Raw genomic sequence first — 25,040 nt, 5'->3', positions numbered from 1 at the left:
CGTAATATAAAAAGGAAGGAAATGAAGGGTCAGACAAGGAGAGTCAAGCAGGGAGCCTCCAAAAGGAGTTGTAAGTATGAGATACATTTAATACTTACTGATCCAACTTGGATTTTAAAATATAAGACAGTAATGGAGGGGAAAGGAAGCATCTAAAAAAGGAGCCTCTGTCCTCGCTTCAAGGTTCAGGACAAATTATCCAAGAGGCTGTGTCTGGAGAGCAAACTGGGCCAAAGGGCGGTTCCAAGCCTTTGGAGTAATGGCTCTGGGCCAGAGAGTGTATAGGGCTCTGTGCCAGAAAGCTCTGCTGACAAAGCTGGTCCTTTGGCAGCTTCAGCTGGGAATCCGGAATGTGGGCGAGAGGTGAGAAGCAGTGAAAGGGCCTAGGGCAGTCCCCTGGGAGCAGTCTGTCTTCCAGCCACAGCTTGAAGAACACTGTTATCTTCTTTCCTCCCCTCCCCCTCACCTTCCCACAGGAGCATAGGGACCTTGGTCCCCCTGTGCACAAGTGGATCCCACCGCTGAGCATGGCATTCAAATATTTGTTGCTGAGTAAATTCTCAGGGAACGATGTTCAGTTGTGAATGTGCTGACCTGTACATCTATTAGGAACATCTCTGGTTTTTAAAATCCTTCATGAATGTGGAGGCTTGGAGGTGGGGAGGGTCTGTTAGAAATGAGAAAGATGCACAGGGAGGGAGGGACCAGGGTACCATTAAGGTTTTCACAAATTCTACAAGAGGTGGTATTCCCCAAACTCCCCATCACCCACCCGAAATTGCACAGGACAAAAAAAGTACCAAGATGGACGCCACCGTAACACGCCACTACAGATCCGAGGCCAACTTCTCCAGGCAGAAGCCAAAGCGCCACCTGACAGAGCTGACACAGAAGCCCCTGTCCTGGATGAAATCCTCTTGCAGGTCTCTTTCAACCCAGACGTTCCAATCTAAATCTTTCTTCATCCTCCCCCTCAGCTTGGATCTTCCAGGCGAGAGCTCGTTTTACCAGAGCATTCTCTACCAACTGTGTATACTCCGATCATCTCTGCATCGCCCTTCCTTTAGCTCTTCCTCATTCCCAGAACACATTCCCAGATACTGGAGTCTCTTTTGTCTAGAAATTTATTCGACATAATTAATCTACGACAGTAGAGGATCTGGACAAAGTAAAATTAGTTGCTTTAACTTTTTACTTGCGCTGACCTAGCAGCTTTCATTTCATGTAAAATTCCCGAGGTATTTTCTCAAATCCTGTTGTCATGATTAATTACTTTAAAAATAAGAGAGCCAAGCACCTGAGTCTGCTTTTTAAGAATCGCAATCACATTTATGGGAAATATATTTAGTGCACATTTCTTTTCTCATTTCCATTCAGGCAAGTGAAACGGCTTTACTGATAGGGCTGACATTGGCCTCCTGGCTGATGGCATCCTATTTTTCTGCTTCCTTTCCCTCAAATCAGAGGATCTGCAATCACAAATAACTCAACACCCAAGACGGGAAGCAGGACCATGAATAGATGGCCTTTTCCTGGCCCCTTATTGCTCTTTTACGCTCCCCCGACCACTCCACACGTACGAAGTCTGATTTGTCATAGAAAATGGACACTCCTCCATTCAGAGTGGTCATGAAATTTCTTAACTGCATGACTTTCGATGAAAATTAATGTAGTGGTGCCCAAACTATTATATGGCTTTAAATAAAACATCTAGCTGATGAATCTAGATACAGTTTAATTTTTATATAAACCACTAAGTTCTAAAAAAGGCTTTTCGCACAGGATTCTGGAGTCTCACACCACCACTCAATCAGGAAGCCAACAAACTATCCTCGAAAGAACACTGGATTGGGAGTCAGAGGAATGAGGAGCTGGCCTGTTTTTTTAACCTGTTTCCTCATCTGCCGCAGGCTACCCACAGGCACCTGTTGAGACCTCCCATACCCTGTACACCTCAGTCCTTCCCATGTGCTTCGGATTTCTGCTTCTCACCACGCTACCTAAAGTCACCACGGCTACCATGAAGGTGCCCAATACGTTTCTGATTCTACTTCTGGACAGAGGAAGAACGGGACCGCCATGATGAAAGGCTGTAGGCCCAGGCCCCCTGCACCTTGGCATGGGCCTCCAGGGAGAAGCGGGGTGGGCGGGTGGTATCTGGTCAGAGGAATAAGAGGCCTCTACTAGGTCTGAGACAGGGCCGGGGATCAGACCTACAGTAGTTGTGCAAAAGCAGCGGGGCGCTCAACCCAAAGGTCGCCGTATATTAATGTTCAACTGCTTGGGCCTTTTTTAATTTTTATACATGCAGCAACCAGTAAGCTCCCACGATGAGTGCAAGATATGTTCAATAAATGTTAGATGAAAGGAAGATACTCAGAAATTCAGAAGTCACTCCAGCCCTCTAAAAACCACACAGAAATTTTCACATGCCCCCATTCTCCATTCTCGGCCCCACTTCTCCTCGCACCGCTGGTTGCTAACTGCTCACACAAACAAGTCTTTAAGCGCAGCGTGATGTGGTCTGTGCCTCACGCAAACGTCCATCCGAAGACGCCGTCTCTAAAGTAGGCACCGGTCTTCCGCTGGAACGCACTCAGTGTATCTTCAGCTTCATCTGAGGACACGCCACGATGACGATGCCTGCTAGGGAGGACACAAGGCCTCCAAGTCCAATGATGCCAGGGTTGAACTTATGGATCCCCAACTGGTCCAAGGGGTTCAAGATATCGCAGACGTTCTTCACTGTGTCCAGGAGCAAGGGAGGATGATTCTTCAGAGACCGGAATAAGAGAAGGAGAAAGGACTGGAGCCATTCTGTTTCCTCGTCAGCCACGCTGTACCCAAGAGGCTCCTGAGACGCTGACTTCTCTCTCTTTGCCTGTTCCATCTGTAGGGAGATTTCGTACAGGTCCCTGGCCAGGCTCAGCAGGAGAGAATAGTAGTAATGGCGGGCAGCCCACACTCGCCATTTCTCTTTGTTAATGCCAGAGGCCAGCCCTACGCTCCTCACCCAGAGGACGGTATCGCAGATGAAACAAATCACACGGTTCATGTTGGCTAACGTCAGGCATAAGCGCAGCACCAGGTCAGCGGCATGAACGCTCTGCTGAGTCGCCTGCACAGCATGTACCACGTTGCCTAATCTGAACCCTGCAAGAAGAACCCAGCACAGTTAACAAATCTTTAACTGCTGTGTTATATGAAGGCAGAATCCCTATATCAGGGTGAGAGGCTGGCACGGGTGTTTTGACAACTGATTGTCATTTGAGGCTCAGTCTTTGCTCAGGAATAAGGAAGGACTTGACAGTAATATTAAGGACATTCAAAATGATCCTGGAAGGCACAAAAGACAGTGACTCTTTAAATTTATCACCTCCATTCCAGTGAATACCTTAACACTGGCTTACAACATCCTTCAGGCAAGGTCGATCTTGAGTGTGGACTGTGACATTTGAATATTACCAGCTATACATCTTTAGAAGAAAAGTACTATAGCATGAAATCTAGGTGCAACTTTATTTATTTATTTATTTATTTATTTATTTATTTATTTATTTATTTATTTATTTATTTTTGCACATAGGAAGCTTTGATTCACTGTGGCCATTTCTCTGACCCAGATGCCAGCATTCTTCGGAGAGTCCGATGCCTTAGATTTTATTTACTTTCCAGACAAAAGATGGCTTTTCTTATAAAACATCATCATCTTTTTGCCATCTCTGTGGTCCAAACCCCCTTTGGCTCCCTACTGTCGGGAAGATAAAGTACGGATGGCAGGATTTAGTGGCTAGGAAAACTATTAATATTGTCATATGTGACTCCCAGTTGAATTAAATCAACTACTATAAGGCGTATCCTCATCTGAGCATGTAATTCAATTAATCAGGGACGTATCAATCAACAAATATTTATTGAGCACCTACTCAGAATGCGTTATAATCCTAAACATTATGGAGAATACAAAAGAAGTACTTTCCTTAAGACAATTATCATATGATTTCTCTCATCTATGGAACATAAGAACTAGGAAGATCGGTACGGGAAGAAAGGGATAAAGAAAGGGGGTAATCAGAAGGGGGAATGAAACATGAGAGACTATGGACTATGAGAAACAAACTGAGGGCTTCAGAGGGGAGGGGGGTTGGGGAATGGGATAGACTGGTGATGGGTAGTAAGGAGGGCACATATTGCATGGTGCACTGGGTGTTATACGCAAATAATGAATCCATCGAACCTTGCATCAGAAACCAGGGATGTACTGTATGGTGACTAACATAATGTAATAAAAAAAATTTAAAAAAAAAAAGATGTATTTGTTGATTTTAGAGGGAAGGAGAGCATGAGCGGGGGGAGGGGCAGAGAGAGGGGGAGATAAGCGGACTCCCTGCTGAGCGGGGAGCCCCACGCAGGGCTCCATCCCAGGACTCTGAGATCATGACCTGAGCTGAAACCAAGAGTCCAACTCTTAACCTAGGTGCTCCAGATGTATGTAAGTCTTTCTTTAAAAGCCTTTGCCAGTTTTGAGGCACCTGGGTGGCTCAGTTGGTTAAGTATCTGCCTTTGGCTCAGGTCATGACCTCAGGGTCCTGGGATTGAGTCCTGTGTCGGGCTCCCTGCTCAACGGGGGTCTGCTTCTCCCTCTCCCTCTGCCTGCTGCTCCCCCTGTTTGTGCTCTGTCTCTCTGTCAAATAAATAAATAAATAAATAAATAAATAAATAAAATCTTCAAAAAAACAAAAACAAAAAAACAAAACCCCAAAAGAAGTACTTTCCTTAAAGGACTATATCTTAGACTCAGCAAATGCTCAAAAGTAGCTACCCTCAAGAGAATTATAATCTCAGGAGAATGTCTGGTATTATTTTATCAAAAACAACACAAAACAGGGGCGCCTGCGTGGCTCAGTCGTTAAGTGTCTGCCTTCGGCTCAGGTCATGATCCCAGGGTCCTGGGATCGAGCCCTAAATCGGGCTCCCTGCTCAGCAGGAAGCCTGCTTCTCCTTCTCCCACTCCTCCTGCTGGTGTTCCCTCCCTCGCTGTGTCTCTCTCTGTCCAATAAATAAATAAAATCTTTAAAAAAAAAAACCACACAAAACAGAATATGCAATGAGCTATCCTAGGTTCCAGTTCTGGCTCTTGCATCAGCTGGCTGAATGACCCTGGGTAAGTCCTTCCCAGACTTCAGAGACTAGTGACTTCTAAAGGACCTGTGAGTTCTGACATACTAAAGAATATGAGAACTTCTAACCCTATCCTTCAAAGCCATCCAAAAAAGTTCACCCTATCCTCCAACATTCCTCCACTTGACAACTTAAGTCTTCTGTCAGGCTAGATTCCTCATTGAGCTTCCAATACAATGGTTTGCTCATAACAGTTCTGAGCCTTCACGGGGGAAATCAATCTTCAAGAAGGCTCTCCTTCCCTTTCTTTCTAGCTACACTTCAAGTTCCACCCCCTCCCAAACCTTTTTTACCCCTCTATCCTAGCTAAAATATTTAGCACTAAATCTTTTATCATTATTTATCCCATATCATCTTATTTCTCTCATAAAGCTCAGCTCTATACCTAAAGTAGGTGCTCACAGATAATTTTTCAGCACAGTCTCTACGTTCCATTCTAACATCTCTGCCCACCTACTGTAACAACATCTGATTCTTATCCAAGAACTAAGATTCAGGCATGCAGTTGTTACTAGAAGTATGGGGCTTCCCGGTATCCTTTATTAGCAAAGTGAATTAAATGAGTGCAAGACCCTGACTTCACTTTTGCCTGTAACATGAAACCACCCCACAAACAGGCCAAGAACCACTCCCTCAAATTCCTCTCGCAATCCCTCAAGAGAAGAAGGGGAAAAGACAAGCTATTCTGTTCTTCTAGAGAATACAAAGGCCTTCCATGAGCCAGAAGTTCATGGTAAGGATTGCCAAAACACTGAATAATTCTAAGAACTAAAGGTGAGCTAAAAACACTGTATGTCCACTGGCTACGATTCAGCAGAAAGATACGGTATAGCACCAAATACGCACACAGGAGGGTGTTTGTGAACGGTCTGTAGCAAAACGTTCACTCTTCTTGGCCTGTCATTTCATGAGGGCAGGCTTACTGGTCAACTTCATCAAAAAACTTGATGGATTAGAAATTAATGATCTAGAAAGTATTTTGTGAATTACAGGGTCTGACGATTCGAAACCAGGAGCCACTGTCCCTCAAGAGACAGGGTACTTACATTTACGGCCAGTGCTCACACTGGACTCCAGATTCTTGAGCTTCAGTACCACCTTCTCTTTGCCAGCTTTAGGCTCTAACAAATATCTAAGCAACATGCATGTGTACTGAGTGGCTCTGAAATGGAAAAAAAAGATGAGGAGAATGATTTACAAACCAAATGAACTTTGATTCATGAAGTAAGGAAAGGAGAAACGTGCTGCTAAAAGCAAAGTTTCCAAGACAGTTTCTTATGTAAGTGGCTCTTACGACAGAGTAATTCTGCAACAGTCACTCCACAGGGCCAAAGGGTAGAACATGTGATGGAAATGTGACACAAGGTAATAGTGAACAGCCCTTCAAGAGGCCTGTTGCTGGCACAGAGAAATGGGTAGAGTCAAAGTGGAAACTGCACAAAAATCTCCCTCACGTTAAGTCTGCAGCGATCCATATTCTTTATCTTCTCCTGTATAGAACGGTTTTTCAGATTTCTAAAATGAACTTTTGACCTATCACCAACTACTTATGTGATCGGACATACACTCAAACCAGAACCAAATGAAAAGTTCAGTTGGCACATTGCCGAATCTTTTGTAAAACGATCAAATACACATCAATATATGAATATGTAGAGATAGGTTTTTATATTTGTCTTTCAAAACTAGTTAGGATTTTATAAAACACAGATTCCTGCTTAATACTAAATAGTCAGTAAAGTGATTCTTGTGACTACAAATAACAATGCCTTACTAACAGCAACGTAACCCATGAGAAATTTTATACCACATGATCAAACGTCTAAACGCACAGGGTCTATGTAACAAAGCGGGTGCCTGTTTCCCACAGGCCTGTAACTGCACCAGAACCCCTGCAGGCTACAGATATGATTCTCAATCAAAATGTGGCACATTTTCCAAAATGGTGAACCTGTTATTGGGGATGAAGTAAAAAGAATCTCTCTCTTTTAAAGCAGTTTCCTGGCTACAGGGCTCAAGCTGGTCATGCCAATAAGTCCCCCTTTTTCAGATTAGGTCTAATAACAGGAATGTGTCCAAAACCCAGGTATTATTTTATTTTTTATTTTATTTATTTATTTTTAAAGATTTTATTTATTTATTTGAGAGAGAGAGAGACAGCCAGCGAGAGAGGGAACACAAGCAGGGGGAGTGAGAGAGGAAGAAGCAGGCTCCTAGCGGAGGAGCCTGATGTGGGGCTCGATCCCAGAACGCCGGGATCACGCCCTGAGCCGAAGGCAGACGCTTAACGACTGAGCCCCCCAGGCGCCCCCCAGGTATTATTTTATGAATGCCAGTTAGTTTACAGGAGCTATAGATCACTATGGGGATTGGGAAATGAATACTAGAGATCTCAGATCTTGTTGAAAAGTATATCCCAAACAATTATTTTATTAACCAGCCTCACTGATAAACCTTGCAGGGTACATTCCGAGCGCACTGCATTTGAAGGCTTCTTTTTAATGTATACAATGTATATAATGCGACCATTTAAAAAAATCTATCAAATTCAAAACAACAGTGGTATGCGTTGGTCATTAAAATGGTGGGCATTGGAGTCAACCGTGTGGATTTAAATCTCAGCTCTGACACTGTGCTCCTATTAACCTTCTGCTTCAGTTGCCCCACCTGTGAAATGGGAACCGTTTATAGTATCTACGTCTCAGGGTTGTGACAAAGGGTTAAACGAATTAACAGTGGTAACACACTGAGAACAAAATCTGGCATAAAGTCAGCTTCTGGAAGTCTCATGATTGAGGCTACGTGTACTGGACTGTGTATTAGCACTGGCATGTGAGAAGAGAAGGGAAAGCTGTTAAATGAAATCACAACCCTAACTATTCCTTCTTTATTATTGAGCAAGAATCAACCAAATTTCTAAAAGAAAGATCGCGAACTAATTAGTATGAAAGTACAACGTCTGTTTAGTACTTTCAGTAGCACAGCGCGTACCTTAGAGGTACAGTTAGTTCTGTCTGGCGCTCTCCATGTGGTACGTGGTTTTACGGTTCACAAAACTATTTCACACGCAGAATCTTGCAAGGGCCAAGAGCAGGCTGCCCCCAAATGTGCCCATTGATCATTTTAATAAAAGTTACTTAAGAAACAGCGGTGCACAGACACTCAGACCCTCCTCTGTCCCCCAGAAAGTAGGAAACACGTCTCCCATATGAAAAATACCCTCCCTGTACTAAGAAGTAAAAAGACAGCCTTATCACCAGAGATAGGGGCTTTAAAACAGAGAAAGTTGTAGAAACAAACCTCTGTTACTTTTTTTCTAATCCTACTACTCTCAGACCCTGCAAGCTCAAGGCAATTTCTGCCCCTCCCTTAACGACATAGAATCTAAATTGAGGGTCTTTCCCAAAATAAGGGTTATTAGCAGAGATAAATTTTATCTGAATGACCCATTTGTATGGTAGGGCAAGCATGTAATTACCAAACATTTGCTCTTCTTATCACTCTGTGAAGTGCTTTCCTTTTCTCTAAAATCCCAGGCCTCTACTCCCTTCTCCTTAGCTCAGGATGAGGACCACCCCCTCCCACTCTGCCCAACACACACCTCATTCTGCCAGTCTTTGGAATTTTCATGTCTATGTGGATACCCTGTGCACACCTGTTAAATTTGATTTTCTCCTTTTAATCTGTCTTAGGTCAATTTGATTCTTTTTTTTTTTTTTTAAAGATTTTATTTATTTATTTGACAGAGAGACAGAGAGAGAGGGAACGCAAGTAAGGGGAATGGGAGAGGGAGAAGCAGGCTTTCCACTGAGGAGGGAGCCCGATGTAGGGCTCGATCCCAGGGTCCTGGGATCACGGCCGGAGCTGAAGGCAGACGCTTAACGACTGAGCCACCCAGGCGCCTCGGTCAATTTGATTCTTAGTCTAGCTAGAAGGATCTTTGAGGGAACAGGAATTCTTGCTCCGTGACAAACTTTAATCAGATCTTTAACCATGGCCATTTTTAACTTTTTCATCGTTCTAAGACAGTTAATACTTTACTCAGATCCTTTTACAAAAACTTCCTGCAAATGTGTTTCATCTTGAGACATTCATAAAAAGGAACTTTGACATATACAGGTTTCTGAAAACCTTAAGATCATAAAACTGAACTGGGAAAGAATTTCTGGAACTAATGGAAGAACAGAATTTAAGCAGATCAAGAATAAGTAACATGGGATTAAATGAACTGAGTAGAATAATTATAATTGTGACACTTTTGCTTAAAACATTGATAATTTTTAATGTTTAGTTTTTCCAGATTTAAGAAAAGTTCTTCTCTTAAGCAATGATTTACAACAATTTCTTTTTCTCTCTACCTGATCCCTCCAGAATTCAAAAACTCCCATTGAATTCTTCTACATTTTTTGACAACATATTTATTTGGGTAAGCTCAGTGAGAGTTTGTTCTCCTGGTAACAGGACAGAATTGGAAGCATGGGTTATATTACCAAGGCTTTGACTGGAATGTCACATTTGGGAGACAGGCATTAACTCAGATATGACTAGACAGTTTTACGGCTGAATCTATGGAGCCAGTAAAGCCCTTTGGAAAAAGAGCCTGACAGCTTGCTTACAGGGCTCCCAGCAGTCTTACCAGGTGAGTAAAGGTGGTCACTACCTGACAGGTGCAAGAACCTCAGGATATTTTGGGGATCTCAAGAAGAGAGGAATTAACCTTAATCTCTAGGTATTACAGGTGAAGTCTGATGGCAAGTATGTGGTTTGGCTTCTGGCCTCAAGAGGCAGTTTAAAGTTCAATATGGAGACTCCTTATAAAACGTTCCAGCAAAGCAGATTTTAAAAAGCCTATATGATTAATCACTATTTTTTTCTCCATTTATGTAATTATCAGGCCAAGTTTATCCAAACTAGATTTATTTTGCAAAGAAATTAGTCTTAATTTGGCCATCTTTGGTAAAATGAGAGTGATTATACAAAAAAATTATATTTCAATAACACACCTTTGTGGATATCAGATTCAAATACAATTCATTATAAACTGGACTACATCCTGATTTCCTCTAGTTCCTTCCAATGCTTGGTTACAATTCTCCAAACTAATATTTTTTATATTTTTGACTTAAAATCATTTGATAACTAAGACTGCCCTTTTTCCTAAAGCCCTGCAAACTGCATATGAACAGCCTGATGTCAACTTCAGAAAAATCACAGCAGCTCACACACGAACAATCTTCATGCCTGGTGCTCTATGAGCCACTCAAAATGATCACCAGAAGACACTCAAACTACAAACCAAGCGACTCTGTCAGACTGCCACCGCCTGCCCTCACTTTATGTAAAGATGCTTTAAACCTGACAGCTAGAAATCCTCGACTGGCTACATTCAGAACTCAGAAACTGGTTTATAACTTGATCTAATCATGAATCATTGTTTTTTTGTTTGTTTGTTTCCATATAAATGCCTTATTTATTACCTGATTATTTGAACCATAGGCCTAACTTTGAGAACACACTTGCATCGTCACCCCCTGAAATGAGTTTAACTAAAATGACCTATTATCAGAACTAAGACACTGGTTCGAGAAGATGGAACACTCTGTCAGCTCAACTTTTAATGTAAGAAACTTGCAGGGAAGTTTCGGAAAAGGGAACTGTAGGGGCCAAGGGCAGGCCGCCCTAAAACGTGCCACTTGGGCATACTGAGTATTCAAAATAACAGTTACTTAAGAAACAGCGGTGCATGGACACTCAGACCCTCCTCTGTCCCCCAGAGAGTAGGAAACACATCTCCCATGTGAAAAACACCCTCCCTGTACTAAGGAAGTAAAAAGACATCCTTATCACCAGAGATCAGGGCTTTAAAACAGAGAAAGTTGTAGAAACAAACCTTGTTATTTTTTTCTAATCCTGCTACCTCACCCTAAATCCTGTTTAGGATTCCCTCCTAAATAAAGCTCCCAAACACCTGTTTTCTTTATCCTGTCAATTCCTCACAAATGTATTGTCTGTTTGTCTAAAATGTAGAAAAACTGCCTGCCTGGGTCATTTCTCTAGGTCTTAATTTCAGCACTGGACCTCTGTGCACACAGCCCCCCCCCCCGCCCCCGTGAAACTGTTCTGCGTAAATTTAATTATTAGTCTAGTTGAAAAACCTTGAGGGTAGAGGGAGAATTTTTCCTTCCCTACAATCTCAATGAGGTAGACAGGGCAATAATAGAAAAATACAACTTCTGTCTCTCCATAAGCATTTCATGGGGTATTTGAAGCCACAACCAAGTGGCTGGCTTCCCTGGCCACAAATGCCAACCCAAAGTTCATCTCAAAAAAAAAAAAAAAAAAAAAAAAAAAAAACCCCCGGGACGCCTGGCTGGCTCAGTCGGTGGAGTGGTGGACTCTTGTTCTCGGGGTTGTCAGTTCGAGCCCCATCTTGAGTGTAGAAATTACTTAAAAAAACAAAATCTTTAAAAAAACCAAAACAAAACTCCCGGGAAGAACGCCAAGTGGAGAGGACCCGGTCTTCCCCAGGTTAGGAGGGCGCTGGTGGACTGGTCCACCACGGTCAGGGCCTGGGCGGCTGCAGGGCCCGGTCCGGCAGAGGGCCGGCGAGAAGGGCTCCGGAACCGAACTCTGTCCTGCCGCGGTCCACTGGGCGAGTCCCTCCTCCGGAAGCCGAAGGACCCAGGACCCAGCTCGAGTCGCAGCACAGGGAAGGGGCGGAGGCCGCGGGCACCTGACTCACCTGAGGAGTCGGTCCCGACCCTGGGTCTGGTTGGTGAAGCGGATGAAGGCGTCCATGGCTCCTAGCCCGAGGCCACGTGTCGCTCCGGCTTCAGTCGCGAGTCCTCAAGGGTGTCGCCAGGTCCCCGCGGGAGAAGCGGACTCTCCCCGCCCCGGTGGGGGCGGCCGCGCCTTCGGAAGAACTACTTCGCGGGCTTCCGGTGGGGGCCGGAAGTGGCGGTTACTAAGGCGACGCCACGCTCCCGGACCAGGTGAGCGAAAACTCTGCTTCCGGGCTCGGGTTCAGCGGTTACACGCGTGTCCCCGGACGCCCCTCGACATCTAGGGTCTCCTAGAGGGGAGCTCTGGGGGGGGCTATCTCCCCAGCCTCCGGCCTTCCCGGAGATCCTGGGAACTCAGGAATCCCGTGTGGCGTCCCGAATGGAGATTCCCCTGAGGTTTTGGGGACTTTGGGGCCTAATCAGTTCCCACCTCTGTACCTTTGTTTCCCTTGAGCAACACCAGCTCCAGATTTGGGGAAGGAAATGGTTAGAGCAGAGATAAGCCAATGCGTGGCATGTATTTCCAGCATGGAGAGCCGGGCAAAGTGAGAGAATTTCTGCTCGGATCTTTGAGTACTAGATTGCTACCTGAGGAAATCCTGGAAGGGCTAATGTGGATGAAGTGGAGGCCGAAATCGATTACGACGAAATTGCACCACAAAACGTTGGTTCTTTGAGGCTTGAAGACGTGGAATCCCACCCGTTCCATAGCAGTAATATTACGAAATATACCCCCTACAATCAAAAAGTGAGGTCACCTATTTTTGTAAACTTTATTCCCTTGGTCAGCCCTGCCCTTAACATTTGCAGGTCCTACGGTAGAACTACAAATAGGGACCCACATACCATATGTTTATTTTTTATTATTTTTTAAAATATTTATTTTTAAAGATTTATTTTTATTTATTTGAGAGAGCGTGCTCAAGGGCATGGGGGGGGCAAGGGAGAGGATCCCAAGCACACTCGCACTGATTGGGGCTACCTCTCAGGACCCTAAGATCATGATCTGAGCAGAAACCAAGAGTCAGAGACTTAAGGACTGAGCCACCCAGGTGCCCCAAAAGATTTTATTTTTAAATAAACTCTACACCCAGCCTGGGGCTTGAAATCACAACCCCAAGATCAAGAATTGCATGCTCTGCTGACTGAGCCAGCCAGGCGCCCCCAGAGGTCATTTTCTTTTTCATGTGTATATCGAATTTCTCCAGCATTACTTATTTTCCACTGAATTATCTTTGCACCTTTGTCAAAAATAAGCTGTGCATACATATGTGAATCTAATTCTGGACTCTTTATTCGGTTTCACTGATCTATTTGTGTATTTTGATGCCAGTACCACCCTGTCTTGATTACTGTGGCTTTATAATAAGTCTTGAAATAGGTAGTATTAACCTTCCAATTCTGTCCTTTTTCTAATTTATTTTGGCTATTCTAGGTACTTTGCATTTCCATGTGAGTCATAAAATCAACTTCTTAATTTCCTTAAAAAAAAAAGTCCAGCTGGGACTATCAGATGGAGTGTGTTGAATTTAGAGATCAATTTGGGGAGAATTGACATCTTAACAAAATTGAGTCTTCCAACCACGAGCAAGGTATCTCTGTCCACTTATTTAGGTCTTCTTTAATTTCTCTCAGCAATAATTTGCAGCTTCCAGTGTACAGGTCTTAACACATCCTTTGTCAGATTTATCCCTATTTCATATTTTTGACATTATTATAAAGAGTATTTTTTTATTTCAATTTTTGGTTTTTGTTGCCAGTATATAGCAATACAGTAGGTTTTTTTTAAATATTGAACTTGTATCCTGTAACCCTGCTAACCTCATTTATTAGTGTTAGATTTTTTTGATAGATTTCATCAGATTTCCTATATAGATAATCATGTTATGTGGGAATAAAGACAGCTTTACATTTTCCTTTCCAATCCGGATAAAACAGCTTCATCACCCCCCAAAAACTCCCTCGTGCTATCCTTTTTAGATAATATCCTCCCTCCACCCGTACTCCTGGCAATTACTAATGGGTTCCCCATTACTTGTTTTGTATTTTCTAGAACGCCATATAAAGGGAATCACTGTGCACCAATTTTGAGACTGGTTTCTTTCACTGTGCATCATGCCTTTGAGATTCATCCATGTTTTGGAGTGTATCAGTAATTTTTTACTTTTTATTACTGTGTAGTATTCCATTATGTGGCTGTACCACAACTGGTTTATCCATTTACCTGGTGAGGAATATTTGGATTGTTTTTGATTTGGGGCAATTGTAAGTAGAGCTGCTATAGACATTAGTGTACAGACTTGTGTGAATATAAGTTTTCCTAGTCCTAGAGTAGATATCTAGGCGCACAATTGCTGGGTCATATAGTAAATATATGTTTAACTTCATAAGAAACTGGCAAATCCTTTTCCAGAGTGGTGGTATCATTTTGTATTCCCGGCAGCAATGTGTGAGTGTCTGAATCTTCATTAGTACCATCAGTGTCCTCAGTATTTTTTTATTGTATTGTTAGTATTTTTTTTATTTCAGCCATTCTCATAGATATGTAGTAGTGATCCATAAGTTATTAAGAAGTGTGTTATTGTTGAGGTTTGGTGTATTTTTAAATATCTTTCTGATTTTGATTTCTAAAATAATTCTGTGTAGCCAGAAAATATACTTTGTATGACTTGGGTACTTTTAAATTTATTAAGACTTGGCTGATGGCTCAGAATATGATTTGTCTTGATAAATGTTTCATGTGCACTTAAAAAAGCAGCTGTCTGTCCACTGCTGTTGTTGGGTGGGGTGTTCTAGAACACTGCTCCACTGTTCTTCACTGGTGGTTTCCTTAGGAAATCTGCTGTCCTTTATTTTGTTTCTTTATTCATGTCTTTTTTCCCTCTGGCTGCTTTTCACATTTTGTCTTTATCACTAGGTTTGCTCACGATGTGCTGTGGTATAGATTTCTTCGTGTTTCCTTTGCTTAGGGCTTGTTTTCTTCTTGGATCTGTGAGTTTACAGTTTTCATGAAATTTATGAATATTTCGTCTATTTCTACAGATTTTTTTGGCCTCTTCTGTCCTTTGGGGATTTCGATCACACTTATATTAGGCTACTTCAAGTTCTCCCACACATCACTTTCTTCATTTTTTTCTCTCTCTTCGTTTCAATGTTTCTATTGCTGTATCTTCCAATTCACTAATCTTCTGTCCATCTAATTTGTTTTGCTCTGAGAGCTTGTGATGAATCTAATTGAATGTATTCTTCATCTCAGACATTGTAGTTTTTATCTCTGAAAGTTTGGTTTGGGTTTCTTTGTCTCTTCCACATCTCTAGCTAACACTTCCTCTTGGTTTTTGAACATGTTATATACACATAACTATTTTGTCTGCTAATTCTAATAACTGTGTTGACGATGAGTCAGCTTCAGTTGACTGGCTTTTCTCTTTATCATGGCTGTGTGTTCTTGCCTCTGCCTGCCAGGTCATTTTTTTTTTTTATTGGATCCCAGACATTTATTCCATTGGATGCTGGATATTTCTGTAGTCCTACAAATATTCTAGAGCTTTGTTTTGGTATGCAGTGAAGTTACTTAGCAATTTTTTGATCTTGTCACTTCTAAGATTTGACTGGCAGTACGAGAGCAACGTTTATTCTAGGGCTAATTTTTCCCACTACTTGGCAAGACCCTTCTGAGCACTCCACCCAGGGTTTGTGAATTATGAGGCTTTCCATTCTTCCGGGTGGAAACCGGCGTTATTCCTGGCCCTGTGTCAGCTCAGCTTACTGTTCCTACCTGTTATTTCAGGTGGTTCTTTTCTGTCATCTTGAGACTCAGCTAGCTCCCCTAGTCATGCACCGGAAACATCACAGATGTCCTCTAACAGGGCGGGAAAGAGGATGGCGGCAGGTTTTTACAAGCGTTCCATGGCCCCCCGGTGCTCGGACGGTGCAAGACCTCACTCTGCTACATGTGAAGTGTCTTAAAATGGACCCCATGTGCCACATTAAATGCCTTTATTTAACTGTAATTTTGAAAGCCTTTTTACAGTTTGTATAGTTTTGAGTTTTATGAAGTTCAGATTACTTGTTCTTTTCTATGGACTGAAACATTAGGCACACACACAGCCTGGAGCAGATAAGTTGTAATATTTTTGTGAATGTTTAATTATTTTGATTTTGTGGGGATTTTGTTTTGTTTTAGTCCTTTTTTTCCTCCCCTAGTCTCAAACTTTTCTGCAGGTCCTAGAAAAATCTCACAGGCCCTGGGCACTTGGTCTATGGAACTCCTGGTTGGTAGCAGTGGGCCTAGAGAGAAAGGACAAAATGAGACAGCAAGGATTAGAAGTGCTTGAACGGCATCTGGTCGAGGTGAGGGAAAGGAAGGAGTCACTACCACTACCCAGCTGGCCTGGGCGCAGTCATTCGCAGAGATGGAAGAAGGAGGAGAAGACCCAAGTTGTAGGAGAGAGGGTGAATTCCAGTTGGGACCGAGGACAGACACTCTCCGAGCAGGAGCAGGAGAGAGGCAACAAGATGGCCACACAGCGTCTTGAGCTAGCCTGGAGGACGTGCTTCGTTAATACCCATTTCTGCTGGTATCTTGTATATGAAGAGCACACTCTAGCGATGTGGTCACAATCCTGTGATGAAGGAGAGTGTCAGTCTCTAGAATAAACAGTTCCCATGGGTTTTTGTGGTGGAAAGGATGATGTTCTGTCTTCTGGTAACTTCTTTTTCTTCTCAAAGTACCTTTGCTTGCTTCCTTTATCAGCTTTTCCGAGTGTCCTAGACATTTCCAGTGCCAGCTTCTGTGATGTCAGTCCCCAGAGGAAGTCAAGTCCAGAAGAGGCTCTCCAGTTTTATGAGAAAGGGGCTGCTGGAGGTGCCATCCCCCACAGAGAAGGACTGGCCGAAGGATGATGAAGATGATTATGTCTTCGTAGATTTGGGTCAAGAGCTGGATTCCTTGCCTCAACCTTATCGCATGATCAACAAGATGGTGGACCTTCTGTTTGACAAGTGTTGGGAAGTTATCCAGGAGAGGCATGCACTGAAGGAAGTTGAACTTAGCCAGACCCAGCCCACCACTTACCTTCCACTTGTAGAAAGCAAGGTATGGAGGAGCTGACCAGGAGTCCCTGTTTCCCAGTTGAGTGTTAATAAATGAATATACCTGATCCAGAGAAGGAACTCCTACAGGGAACCTTCACTCATTAAGACAGGTGCATTTTTGAAAGATTACTAGGCGTGCTGTTGTTGATTAAAATGGATCTAGTAATTGCCTGAGAGAAATGGGTGTTCTGATTAGTTGAAGATTATACAGAAAGTCTTTCATATTCTGTTGTTATTTAAAAATATTTCTGAATGTATTAATCACTCTCTTGGTTGGTGGTTGAAAATCTGCCAGTGTCTCAGCTATAGCTCTTTCCACAGCATTCTAGATGGAAAAGGTACAGGGAATGGGACCACTTGTCCACTCATCACAGGGCCTGTGGTCATGGTTAGCATTGTAAATGTGTACTTATTCTCAACTTACTTGTTTTCTCTGGCTCCTTTCTCCTAGAAGTAAAATGCTATGACTTTCTTGATGTTTGGGTGATATTTAGATGAGCACTGTTTGCGAGTGATATTAAATCTAGGAAGAGCCCACATGCCTCTTTGAAAAGTCAGCTCATATTCTTGTAGCTGGTGGCAGCTGAAAATCATTCCTTTTTTCTTTGTTTTTGTTTTCCCAGCTCAACAAAATGCCAAATTGTATGGCGATTTCCCAAGACTACGTCTTTATTGGAGAAGCCAAAGGATTCTCCATCTATAATCTGTACAGTGCTAAACAAATATTTATTTGGGAGAAACTTAAGGTTGATGTCACTTCCATCTGGGCCACAGATTTGGGGAATGAAATACTTATTGCTCCTGTGGATGAAATGGGTACATGTTCTTCCTCTTTTTTTTTTTTAAGCTGAATTTATAGTTATCTGTAGACTGTTCAATCTCCTTTCCAGGTATGGGTAGGGCCAGACCTGGAGAGTTCTCCCTGGTCATGTAGTATTAACTAACATCCACAGAACAGGATGGTGTGCCAAGCACTAGTCTACATTGCACATAGGTTGGCCCATTTAAGCCTCACAGCAGCCCTAGGAGGTAAGTACGATTTCTTATTCCTGTTTTTCAGAAGAAGCAACTGAGACATTGAGGTTAAAGAACTTACTTGAGGTAATGTAGACGGTGAGTGGCACAGGCAGGATGCCAACCTGCCAACGTGGACCCAGAGTTCACATCCTTTGGGCACTCAGAAATCCTGCTGCTCATATAAACCAGGGATTGTTTCTTTCCCTCAGCCTGAGAATGAACCAGGCCTTCATGGGGACGATGGTACACAGAACTGTAGACCGTGTCGTGGAGGACAGTGTATCTGCAGGAGAGTGACCTGACCAGATTGGCATTTTAGGAAGGACACCATGGTAGGAGGAAGTCAAAATGAGAGGCAGAGATGTGGTTGTGTAGTAGTTTGCTTGTCCAGGGATGCAATTCTGTACTATCCCCAAAGAAATCTATTTTCTGGTGGGAAAGAAAGAAAGAGAGAGAGAGAGAGAGAGGAAGGAAGGAAGGAAGGAAGGAAGGAAGGAAGGAAGGAAGGAAGGAAGGAAGTTAGGAAGGAAGGAAAAAAGGAAGGAAAAAAGGAAGGAGGGAGGGAGACAGACTAAGAAGAACTGTTGCTTTCATCAAAGAGAGAAATTATGAAGGTCTGAACCAAGGCACGGGCTGTTAAAATGAAAGGAAAAAGCATACTATGGTTATGTAAGATGCTATCATTGGGGAAATGAGGTGAGGGATATATGGGAACTCTTGGTATTATTTTCAAAAGTTTTCTATGAGTTTGAGCATGCACAGCCTTGAGGTAGCTAGAGGGGCCACGCTGATACTCAAGGGGAGTTTGGTCTGAAGACAGGACTGCATTTAGCACGCTGTGTTACATCTACTTGGTTTCACATCTGTGTGACCCTCAGCATAATGCACGTAAAGGCAGAGCCTGCCTTGGTTGTCCCCGGCCCATTTGTGGTCATGGAGCAGATAGCCCATGGATGTTTATCAGGTTGAGTTCGACCTTCACCCACAGTGGGCCCTTTGCCTTTCTGGATTATGGGTTTTGGGGCAAGTTAGGAGTGTCTTACAGAGGCTTCCAGGACAAGAGGATGGGCCACAGTAGGCAGAGAGGACCCACGAGGGAGAACAGCCTGAACATGTCAAGTCAGGGGTGGAGGAAGCCAGGGAGACTGAGTCAGCAGGGGCTGTGGAGAGGCCAGGAGGAGACTTAAGAATCCAAGAATCCCTGAGCGCAAGATGATAATTCAGAAAGTCAGATATAAAATTCCAGGTCTTCTTTGACTCATTTGTCTGTCTTATGTTCTCTGTTTCAGGTATTGCTAGACTGTTTTATTTTTATAAGGATGGTCTTTTCCTAATCAAAGCTGTCAATGAAGCGGTAAGTTCTTGTTCTTCCACCTAGAGCTGGGCCAAAAGCTGTAGCAAATGAAGTTTCCTTTTACTATGGAGGTGACGACAGCTGTCCAAGCGTAGAAAGATAGAGACTCTCTGGACAGAGAGCCACCTCTAAAATAGCCAAGTTAAAGACCCCCCACCAGCTGAGGGTACATGTTGAATGCCTCGGATTTATTTACCCTGTTGTCGGGAGAAGAAAGTTACTGGAACTCCAGTCCAGACTGAGCACCAGACCAATATATTCAGCAACTATTTACAAGTCCCTAGATTTTCCAGGCTGCTTCACAGCCTGTTCCCTTGCCTATGCTGTTCCCTCTGCTCAGAGTGCTCCCCTTGCCTCCTTACCTCCATGTATGCCTCTTAAAGTTCCCTCATTCCCTTACATTTCCTTTAAGACCAGCTCAGATATCTCCTTCCCTGAGATAGTTTCCCTGGTATGCCCCAAAGGAGCCGATCTCTCCCTCCTCTGTCCACCCCCATACAGAACAGAATCTCTATCACAGTGTTTTCTCCACCCTCCATACTTATTTGTTTGTGCGACTTCTTCTCTTGGACGTAACCGTCCTGAGGGCAGGGGCACGTCTTATTCACCCATGTTATCCCTTGTTCCGAGCACACTGCCTGTATACCCTGGGGTCTCAGAAAGTGTTTTGTGAATTGATGAGTCAAAAAAAAAAAAAAAGAGAGAGAGAGAGAGGATTGTTCAGAGTAGATTTTTAATTGCAGTGAGAGAGGGGGGGGGATTGTTCAGAGTAGATTTTTAATTGCAGTTTGACTTGTAAAAAATACCATTGATGGGCATCAAAGCAAGTCAGTGGGGAAAAGAAAGTATTTTCAACAAATGATGCTGGAATGCTAGATTAACAAGCAAGGGGGAAATGAACTTCCACCCCACTTTGCACCATATATAAGAATTAATTTGGGATGGATTGTAGGTCTAAATGTAAAGGCTAAAAACATTATCCTTTTTGAAGAAAACATGAGAAAATATTTTAGCCACCTTGGGGAAGGCAAAGATTTCTTAGGACATGGAAAGCACTAAATATAAAAGAAAAAATTCATGTTGGGCTTCATCAAAGTTAAAAACTTCTTATTCTCACACCATACACAAAAATTACCTTGAAATGGGTCCTATGTCTGTCTGTAAAATCTAAAATCGTAAAACCTCTAGAAGAAAACATAGGAGGAAGTCTCATGACCTTGGGATTGGCAAAGAGTTTCTAGCTGCAACATCAAAAGCACAATTCATACAAGAAAAAATTGATAAGTTGGACTTCATCAGAATTAAAAACTTCTTCTGTGGATGACACTGGTAAAAGAATAAAAAGACAAGCAGTGGACTGGGAGAAAATAATTGTAAATCACCTATCTCGTGAATGGCTTGTATCCAGAACATGTGATGAACTCTCAAAACGCAAACTCAAAAATAAGGCAATAAACAACCCAGTTTTCAAAATGGGTAAGGGTCTGAAAAGAAAAGACCGCTCACGAGGGAAGATACATGGAAAGTAAATAAGATACTCAAGCATCCTCCGTCCTCAGGGAAACGCAGGTCGCAATCACAGTGAGCTACCACCACACGCATCAGAATGCCTTCAGTTGAAAAGAATAACCATACCAAGTGTTGGCAGAGACTCAGAACAGCTGGAACTCATACTGCTGGTGGTAAAGGACAAATGGTACAACCATTTTGGCAGCTTTTTTTTTTTTTAAGTATTTATTTAAGTAATGTCTACACCCAATGTGGAGCTCAAACTCACAACCCTGAGATTAAGAGTCGCACACTCATCCAACTGAGCCAGCCAGGTACCCCTTTGGCAGTTTTTTTGAAAAGTGAAACATACAGCTACCGTACGATCCAGGCATTCCACTCCTTGATATTTACACAGGAGAACTGAGAGCATATCTCCGTACAAACACGTGTACGTGAATGTTTATAAGCAGCTCTGTGTCATAGCCCAAAACCAGAAGCCACCCAAATGTCCATCAGCAGGTGAGTGGATAAGCAAATTGTGGTATACCCACACAATGGAATGAACGGTTAATGCACGTAACAACCCGGATGCATCCTAAAATAATTACGCTGAGTGGAAGAAGTCAGACCCAAAAAGAGTACACACTGTATGGTTCCATTTATATAAAATTCTAAAAAATACAAACTAACGTAGTGACAGCATCAGTTTTTGCCTGGGGTGCGGTGGGAGAAAGGTGAAGGGGATGATTACCAAGGGCAGGAGGAAACTTTCGGGGGTGATGGATATGCTCATGGTCTTGTAGAGATGGTTTTAAGGGATACACATATGTTGAAACATCAAATAGTAGACTTGAAACGTGTAGTTGGTATATGTTATTATATTTCTAATAAAGCTGTTTAAAAAAATTAAAACTTTTCATCAAAAGATGTTATTAGAGTTCACTCTGTAGCAGGAACTGACTGGAGCCCTGAGAGCCTTGAGCAGCCCCACTGGGAGCTGGCCAGTGATGCTCTCACCCCAGGAGGAGCCACAGCTGTCTTGGCTGGCCCCGGTCAGAGTGACCACAATCCTGAGCAGTGGGGCGGAGACCCAGCAGGGGCCTCCACAATGCCCCTGCCCACACCACCTGCTGGGGTGCAGGGAGCAGTGGCACCTGCTGGTGGGGACAAGAAGGTCATGGCAACAGAGGTTTAGGGACCAGTCAGATGGTCCTTGTGCAGAACAGACATGGTTTCATTAGCAGCAAGGACACCAAGAAAGATGTATTTGGATAGCAGACTGCCGTAAAAGGTAACCCCAAGAAGGGACTTTTCGGTATAGGAGATGGAGAGATGGAAGAGTTTGATGTTGCTGGAGGAGAAAGTATGCAGAGGCAGTAGGCGTTATAGACCCTGGAGGAGTTCAGTGCAAGACAGTTTTACTAACTGCAGCAGAACAGAACCACTGTGAATGCTGCCACATCTATGGCTAGGCCTCCATGCGGTTACCAGGGGAATTCCAGACTAGTGAGAGGAGGGAAAGGAATGAGAGGTCAGAGAGTGCCCCTGAAGGTCAGGCCCCACAACACTGGGCCTGGCGCAGCCGACAGTCCCCACCTGCATGTGGGTGGAGACCCTGCGGGAGCCCGTCACACCATGCCCACCCTCCTGTGCAGAAGGGATGGAGGGGGTTGACAAGCAGGATGCAGAAGCAGGTAGACCAGTGAGAGAATCTGTAGCAGGGGATGGGTCCTCCTCACCAAAGACAGCCTGGAGAGAACAGCAGTGAAGAGGAGAAGGAAAATCAAGGAGATGAGACCCAAGGTCAGCAGCCACTTCAACCCCGCAACTTCTATTATTGATGCAAATGCCTGGAAAACCTAAGCCATGATGGCAAAGGGACAAAAGCAGCTGAGAATTCAGGGGAGACTTCATGGCCGAGCAGGGTGGGGCTGAGCAAACCCAGGCTAACCACCTGTACCATCATGCACTTCAGTCAGCACACAAGGAGTGATCTCGAAAAAGCTATCCGGACTATCCCAAAATAAAAGGTTTTTGCACAGCAAAAGAAACCAGCAACAAAATGACAAGGCAACCTACAGAATGGGGGAAGATATTTGCAAATGACATATCTGATAGTATCCAAAATATATAAAGAACTTAATTCAACTCAACACCCAAAAAACAAATAATCCAATTAAAAAATGGGCAGGAGAATAAAATATGAACTGACATTTCTCCAAAGAAGACATGCAGATGGCCGACAGACTCATGAAAAGATGTTCAACATCACTCATCACCAGGGAAATGCAAATTGAAACCACAATGATATTACCTCACACCTGCCAGAATGGCTAGAATCAAAGATAAGAAATAACAAGAATTGGCAAGGATGTGGAGAAAAGGAACCCTTGTGCACTGTTGGTGGGAATGTAAATGGGTGCAGTCACTGTGGAAAACTATGGAAATTCCTCAAAAAATTAAAAATAGAAATACCACAAGATCCAGTAATTACACTACTGGGAATTTACCCAAAGAAAACAAAACACTAATTTGAAAAGATACATGCACCTCTGTGTTTCCTGCAGCACTGCTTACAATAGCCAAATTATGGAAGGACCCAAGTGTCTATTGATGGATGAATGGATACAGAAGATGTGGTATATACAGACACAATGGAATATTACTCAGCCATAAAAAAGAATGAGATCTTGCCATTTGCAACATGGGTGGACCTAGAGGGTATAATTCCAAGTGAAATAAGTCAGACAGAGGAAGACAAATACCATGATTTCACTCTTATGTGGAATCTAAGAAACAAAACAAACGAGAAAAAACAGAAATAGACTCTTAAATACAGAGAACAAATTGGTGGTTGCCAGAAGGGCGGGGTGGGGGGGTGGAGGTGGGGGGATGGGTGAAATTATGACATTCCAGCAGTAAGAGGCGAACGAAAGATTGGAGTTGAAGACCTTAAGTGCTTGTTTTTCTACCGTTGACCAGACAGCTAGAACTAGTGGCATTATCTATGCAGCATCTGGTTTTTATTTTTACTTGAAGATGTCTCTTTTTGGTAATACCAAATGGGTTTTTCAAGAAGTCTGCGTTTTTCTCTCTACACCTTTAAAGGTTTTAAAATTGTTTCATATCTAGCCAAGTTGAGATTTTTGTTTTTATTTTTATTTTGGGAGAGAAAAAGATAGAGAGCAAGGCTGGGGTGGTGGGGGAGAGGCAAAGGGAGAGGGAGAGAGAGAATCCCAAGCAGGCTCTGCGCCCAGTGCAGGGCCAGATACAGGGCTTGATCTCACCACCTGAGCCAAAATCAAGAGTTGGACGCTTAACCAACTGAGCCACCCTGGTGGCCCTAGCCAAGTTGAGGTTTTTAAGCACCTCATTTTTAATTTGTAATAAAACATTACAACTTGATTTTTTTTTCAAAAAAAAGTCAACAAAATGCAAGCACCTATGAATAAAGGTCTTAATAACAACAATGATCTTTGTTATAAAGATTCAATTAAGAAAATGAAAAAGCAAGCCACAGACAACCATAAACATTGAGTCTCTCACCTGGCCTGAAATATGAGTAGATTTCATACTAGGGTTATAGTCAGTCTCTTCTTGCTATGGACTGAATGTTTGTGTCCCCACAGAATTCAGGTTGAAATCCTAATCCCCAGTGTGATGGCAATAGGAGGTGGGGCCTTTGGGAAGTGTTTAGGTCGTGAAGACAGAGCCTTCATAAGTGGGATTAGTGCCCTTAGATGAGGCCCAAGAGAGCTCCCTCAACCCTTCCACCATGGGAGGGCACCCTGAGGACGTGGCAGGCAGGAAGTCTACGAACCAGCACATGGGCTCTCACCAGACATTGAATCTGCCAGATTCTTGAAATCTGGAAATCTTGGCATTCCAGCCTCCAGGACTGTGAGAGATAAAGGTTAATTGTTTACGAGCCCTCCAGTCTATGGTATCTTGTTATAGCAGCCTGAACAGATGAAGGCACCTGACCAGAGTTTTCGTGTCATATAGAACTTAGTTTGACTCATTTTGAATGAGTGCTGGCGTAGGTCTCTAGAGTTTGCAGAGATGACCCGGAGAACAGATAGTATGCAATCACCACAATCATCAGGAGTATTTAAGAA

The 25,040-nt window shown here is 43.2% G+C and overlaps 2 protein-coding genes across 5 annotated transcripts in view; one reads left to right on the top strand and one right to left on the bottom strand.

Annotated features, from left to right (window-relative positions):
- Nucleotides 1-143: 143 nt before the first annotated feature.
- On the bottom strand, nucleotides 144-12,099 carry PEX11A (peroxisomal biogenesis factor 11 alpha). Of its 2 annotated transcripts, XM_002919569.4 has the most exons (3): nucleotides 11,924-12,099; nucleotides 6,228-6,343; nucleotides 144-3,153 (listed from the first exon to the last, which is right to left on the bottom strand). In XM_002919569.4, the coding sequence occupies exons 1-3, from the start codon at nucleotides 11,977-11,979 to the stop codon at nucleotides 2,597-2,599; spliced, it is 729 nt and encodes a 242-aa protein (XP_002919615.1). In that variant the 5' UTR covers nucleotides 11,980-12,099; the 3' UTR covers nucleotides 144-2,596. The 2 variants fall into 2 exon arrangements, with proteins under 2 accessions (XP_002919615.1, XP_011223712.1); XM_011225410.3 differs by lacking the exon at nucleotides 6,228-6,343 and having other exon boundaries at nucleotides 11,924-12,064.
- Nucleotides 12,038-25,040, top strand: part of WDR93 (WD repeat domain 93) — a 33,807-nt gene continuing 20,804 nt past the window's right edge. Inside the window, exons 1-4 of one of the 3 annotated variants that reach the window (XM_034667883.1) lie at nucleotides 12,038-12,173; nucleotides 16,720-17,061; nucleotides 17,684-17,876; nucleotides 19,367-19,431. In XM_034667883.1, the coding sequence (XP_034523774.1) occupies nucleotides 16,762-17,061; nucleotides 17,684-17,876; nucleotides 19,367-19,431 (558 nt within the window). In that variant the 5' untranslated portion in view covers nucleotides 12,038-12,173; nucleotides 16,720-16,761. Of the gene's footprint in view, nucleotides 12,174-12,698; nucleotides 12,712-13,423; nucleotides 13,556-16,719; nucleotides 17,062-17,683; nucleotides 17,877-19,366; nucleotides 19,432-25,040 lie in introns of those variants that run through there. The other 2 variants (XM_034667882.1, XM_034667880.1) reach the window with 2 other exon arrangements.

Source organism: Ailuropoda melanoleuca, chromosome 9 (assembly GCF_002007445.2).
Source record: "Ailuropoda melanoleuca isolate Jingjing chromosome 9, ASM200744v2, whole genome shotgun sequence".
Taxonomy (NCBI): domain Eukaryota; kingdom Metazoa; phylum Chordata; class Mammalia; order Carnivora; family Ursidae; genus Ailuropoda; species Ailuropoda melanoleuca.
This window is presented reverse-complemented; position numbering and strand designations above follow the sequence as displayed.